The sequence below is a fragment of the Camellia sinensis genome, chromosome 6 (assembly GCF_055761805.1).
Source record: "Camellia sinensis isolate YWXY chromosome 6, ASM5576180v1, whole genome shotgun sequence".
NCBI lineage: Eukaryota > Viridiplantae > Streptophyta > Magnoliopsida > Ericales > Theaceae > Camellia > Camellia sinensis.
In genome coordinates, this window is record NC_138966.1 from 27,264,764 (window position 1) to 27,270,065 (window position 5,302).

Genomic DNA, 5,302 nt, shown 5'->3' on the forward strand with positions numbered 1-5,302 from the left:
ATAACAATGTCTTTGCTTGGATACACTCCAACATGCCAGGTATTGACCCTTCTTTCATTACTCATCGCCTCAGTATTAAATCCCAATTTCGGCCGTTCCGCCAAAAGCAACGCATTTTTCACCCAAAACGCAACAATCTCATCGTCGCTGAGGTGGATAAGCTCTTGAAGACCCAGTTCATTAGAAATGTAGACTATCCCAAATGGCTATCCAATATGGTCTTGGTCCGCAAAAATAATGGAAAATGGAGACTTTATGTCGACTACTCCAATCTCAACCGAGCCTGTCCTAAGGATAGCTACCCACTACCTAGGATAGCTCTATTGGTCGACTCAACGGCAGGACACCAAATGCTCAGCTTCATGGATGTTTTCTCAAGCTATAATCAGATCTTAATGCACACAGCCGACTAGGACACCTTCTTCATTATTGATAAAGGAACTTATCATTACCGTGTGATGCCATTCGATTTGAAGAATGCGGGGGCCACTTACCAATGCCTAGTCAATGCCATTTTCAAAAATTAGATAGGTTGGAATATGGAGGTCTATGTCGATGACATGCTCATCAAAACCAAACTCTCTTCCGATCACCTAGCAGACTTGCAGGAGACCTTTCAGGTCCTACGCAAACATAAGATGAAGCTGAACCCAGAGAAGTGCGCCTTCGGCATTGGGTTTGGTAAGTTTTTGGGTTTCATGGCCAGCCACAGAGGAATTAAGGCCAGTCCAAAAAAGATCAAGGCCTTAATAGAAATGCAATCTCCCCGAACGGTAAAGGAGGTCCAGCGGCTTACTGCCAGAGCTGCCACCCTCAACAGCTTAATTTCATAAGCGACTGACAAGTGCCTTCCATTCTTCAAAGTTCTTCGGCAAGCTTTTAAATGGACCCCCGAATTCGGTGAGGCTTTCTAACAATTGAAACAGTGCATGGCCAACCCCCCTCTCCTCTCTCAAGCAATGCCAAGAGAGACCCTCTTTCTCTACTTAGCTGTTTCTAACACTGTGATCAGTGTTGCCCTCATCAGAGAAAAAGACTCAATCCAATACCTAGTTTACTACATTAGCCGCGCACTTTGGGGGATGGAACAAAACTACCCCTTGTTAGAAAAAATGACCCTAGCCTTGGTCATCGCATCCAGACGACTTTGACCCTATTTCCAAGACCACTCCATAGTGGTCCTCACTGACAAGCCTTTGAAAAAGGTTATGCAACAACCAGAATCGTCAAGCAGGCTCATGCAGTGGTCTATTGAACTAAGCAAGTATGAGATCTCCTACCAACCCCGAACAACCATCAAAGGCCAGGCTGTTGCAGATTTTATCCTAGAATTCACTAACCTCACTCCCGACATATCCTCAACATCTGCAAACGTCATTCCTGATGCAAAAGACCCTCATTCCCGAGCTCTTAGCATTGGTGGCTCATTTCGTAAAGAAGGTAGTAGAGCTGGCTTGATCCTCACTACCCCCGAGGGTGAATATTTCAAGTGTGCTCTTCGATTTCTGTTCGCCGCAAGTAACAACGAAGCCGGATATGAGGCCCTAATAGCAGGTCTTCGATTGGCCAAAGACATTGGAGTTGACCATCTCTGTGTATCTAGTGATTCTCAGTTGTTCATTGGACAGATAACAGGCGAGTTCGATGTAAAAGATGAAGCAATGCGGTCGTACAGAGACATCGCTCTTCCCCTTACCCGTCTTTTTAACAGTTTTCACATCAAGTATGTACCCAGGTCAGAGAACTCCCAAGCAGATGAAATGGCCCAATTAGCCTCGGTAGACCAATCCGACCTCAGCCACAGTGTCTGAGTTGAGTACCTGACCCACCCAGTAGTTTCACCAGCTCAATAGGAGGTTCACTTGCTCCAGGACAAGCCTATCTCGTGGGCCCACGACATCATTCCATTCTTAGAACAGGGATCCTACCAGAGAATAAACAGGAGGCCGACAAGATCAGGGCTCCGTCGTCTAATTATGTCATTATCGATGGCATCTTATATAAAAGGGGATTTTCACGGCCATACCTCAAATGTTTAAACACCGACCAAGCTACCTATGTGATGAGCGAGGTCCATGAAAGTGTTTGTGGTAACCATTCTGAGGACCACTCATTAGCTCATAAAATCATTCGCACAGGTTACTTTTGGACTACGCTCAGCCAAGACACCATCGACTTTGTGCTCAAATGTGATAAGTGCCAACGCTTTGCCAACATCCCTCACGTGCCTCCCACGGAGCTAATTACGCTCAGCAACCCTTATCCTTTCGCCAAATGGGAAAGCAATCTTGTTGTCCCCTTGCCGACTGGTCGAGGCCAAGTAAAGTTTGTCGTGGTCTCCATCGATTACTTTACAAAATGAGTGGAAGTGGAACCCCTAGCCAAAATTACCGAGTGGAATATCACCAGGTTCATTTGGCAATCTATTGTGTGCCGCTTCGAAGTTCCTCAAGTCATCGTCTTCGATAACGGCAAGCAATTTGACAACGTCAAATTTCGAGAATTTTGCGAAGAGTTCAACATAAAGACTTGTTTTTCTTCCCCTGGCCATCCCTAGGCTAATGGCCAAGTGGAAGTTACCAACCGCTCTCTGTTGAAAATCATAAAAACCAAGTTGGAGGCCGCTATGGGTCTCTAGGCAGAGGAGTTGCCAAACGTGCTCTAGGCCTATCGGACAACAGCTAGAACTCCCATTAAGGAGACCCGTTTTCGCTTAACATACGGCACTGAGACAGTTATCTCTGTGGAAGTTGGCCTATCGACCGCCAGGATCCTCCATCCCGATCCGTAATGGAAAGAAGAATTTCAAATGGCCGATTCGGACCTCATTGAAGAACTGAGCGAAACAGCCACCATCTGCTTGGCTTCATACCAGTAGAAAGTAAGGCAACATTATAATCGCAAAGTCCGAACTAGGGAATTTGCAGTGGGAGACTTAGTCCTACGAGACACAACTCTTGCCACCAAAAAATCGACCGAAGGGAAGCTCGTAGCTAAGTAGGAAGGCCCTTACATCGTCAAATCCAAACCGCATCTAGGCACTTACCGTCTACAAGATATGGAAGGCAGAGACCTCCCTCACCCATGGAATGCTGAGCACTTGAAGCGGTAGCCTAAAGAGCACCACCAGCCTCGCCCTTCAAGTCTCAACAAGATTGAGCCTAGAAAGCCTCAACCAGATTGAGCCCTCCAAGCCTGAGCAAGACTGAGCCTAAAGAGCTCAGCCAGACTGAGCCCTCAAAGCCTCAGGAAGATTGAGCCCAAAGGGTTCAGCCAGATTGAGCCTAGCAAGCCTTAGCCAGGCTGAGCCCTCCAAGCCTCAGCAAGACTGAGCCTAAAGAACTCAACCAGAGTAAGCCAACCAAACCCCAATTAAGTCGCAATCAAAATTAAGTCTACCATGTCTTCTGATTACTGCATGGTATATACATAACGACAATTGCATGTTTATTTGGGCAATTTTCCTATTCCCAAACCTAATTTTTATACAAATCACATCTTTTTATTACAAAGATTGCTTTCACAGTCCCTAAAAATCCATCTTTTTTTCTTTCAAACAAAAAGGCAAAACAGTTCATCTTTACAAAAGACAAAACAAAAACATAAACAATTCATTACTCCACCAACTAACAGAACAAGTCTTTATAAATTCGACACAAAACTTCTTACAAACTCTAAAAATTCGTTACAAAAGAACAAGTTAAATGTTTACGAAAGCAAGTTACAACAAAACAAAATCTGTACAACTGCTTGACAGCATAGCTATGTCTTCACTTCTCCTCATCTCCATCTATTTCTTCCCCACTAGACACTAAATCTTGTTCCTTAATACCCTCATCCAAGGGGGTTTGCACGATATCTCCCTCTCTTGGCCTCAGGAGCTTGGTGTCGATGTCTGGGAAGAGCTCTGCCGCCTTCCGTTGACAACTCACCCACCCGCTATCCTAGTACATACTCAACTCATGCTTATAATAGTATGACCGCTGAAATCTCTCGATTATTTCTCTTTTGATCTGCCTCTCCACTAGTTCAGCAACACCAATGTTCAATGGCCCAGCACCACCTTCTCCCTCTCTAGCTAAGCTCCTCGCCACGGCTGCGTCGATTGCCATTAGAAACTCAGAGGACAACTTAAACTGTTCCACCACAGCAGTGCACAGATCTGGGTAAATAGCCCTATTTGACGCCATCATCTTGGCTAACTCTGCTGACTAGGCCCTTTCTTCCTCCAAGGCCTTCACCAACTCTACCGCCCGTGCGTTTGCCTCTTCCTTCTCATTCGGAGACGCCTCACACAGCTCTTCATTGTTGACTTGGGCTTCTTCCAATCTTTCGTTAGCGGTCTTATAAGCCGTCTGGCTTTCTTGGGCTCGTCTTTACTCTGAAGCCAACTTCGCTGCCTTCTCGCCCATCTGCGCCTTGGCCTCTCCCAGCTGCACCTTGGTTTCCTCTTCCCCTCCTTTGGCGCGTTCTGTGACGAAGCCCTGAACGACTACCAACACCTCCATCTTTTTGGCCTTTTGTGGGTGCTTTAACCCTTGGTAGCAAGCGCTTCGCGCCACCTTTCGCCAATGCACACACTCCCGTTCGCCCTCCCCAACTCTGCTTGGGCCTTTCCCAACTACGCTTTGAGTGGGTCCATTTCCATCTTTGTTTCCACGCCTTTGCCTAGCAACGCGGCTACCAATGTCAATGATTCCATTTGGGCTAAACAGAATGCTCTCATTAGGTCAACCTCCCCAAACCTAGAGACGTCTCTGACTGCTGCATCTTCTATTGTTCCCAGCAAGCGTTCTGCTGCCACTCGCGCATTACTCAACACATTGGTAGGCTCCTCTCCCCTGTTGGCAGCAGCCCAACTTGTCACGACCTAAACCCGTCCCTATAGATTTAGCGACATAACCGGCCAGTAATTCTTGGATTACCAAAGTCCTCTCAACAGAATAACACATAGTTAGGGGCTGCGAAAGCAAATACATAAGTAATACTTAGTCCATTGAGCTATGAAGACATACATAGGCAGATAATCTTAAACTTTTATAAATTTACGAGTGATGCCAAAAGATACAGCATTTACACGTCACTTTAAGTACATATTTGTTATCCCAGGTAGGCAACCCAAGAGGGGGGTGAATTGGGTTATTTAAAAAAAATTTACAATATTAAAATTTATAAACACAATATTCAGAATTTTAACAAATAAAAAATAGAATAATAATTATCAAAATAAAAAATAAAAGAGATAGGGAGAGAAAATCAAACACTGAGATTTATAGTGGTTCGACACGTTAGGCCTACGTCC

The 5,302-nt window shown here is 45.4% G+C and overlaps 1 protein-coding gene across 1 annotated transcript; it reads left to right on the plus strand.

The window, feature by feature from the left end:
• Positions 1-539: 539 nt before the first annotated feature.
• On the plus strand, positions 540-1,811 carry LOC145793234 (uncharacterized). The gene is made up of 2 exons (XM_082876002.1): positions 540-681; positions 1,177-1,811. Exons 1-2 carry the CDS (start codon positions 540-542, stop codon positions 1,809-1,811), a joined length of 777 nt encoding a protein of 258 aa, XP_082732128.1.
• Positions 1,812-5,302: the final 3,491 nt, after the last annotated feature.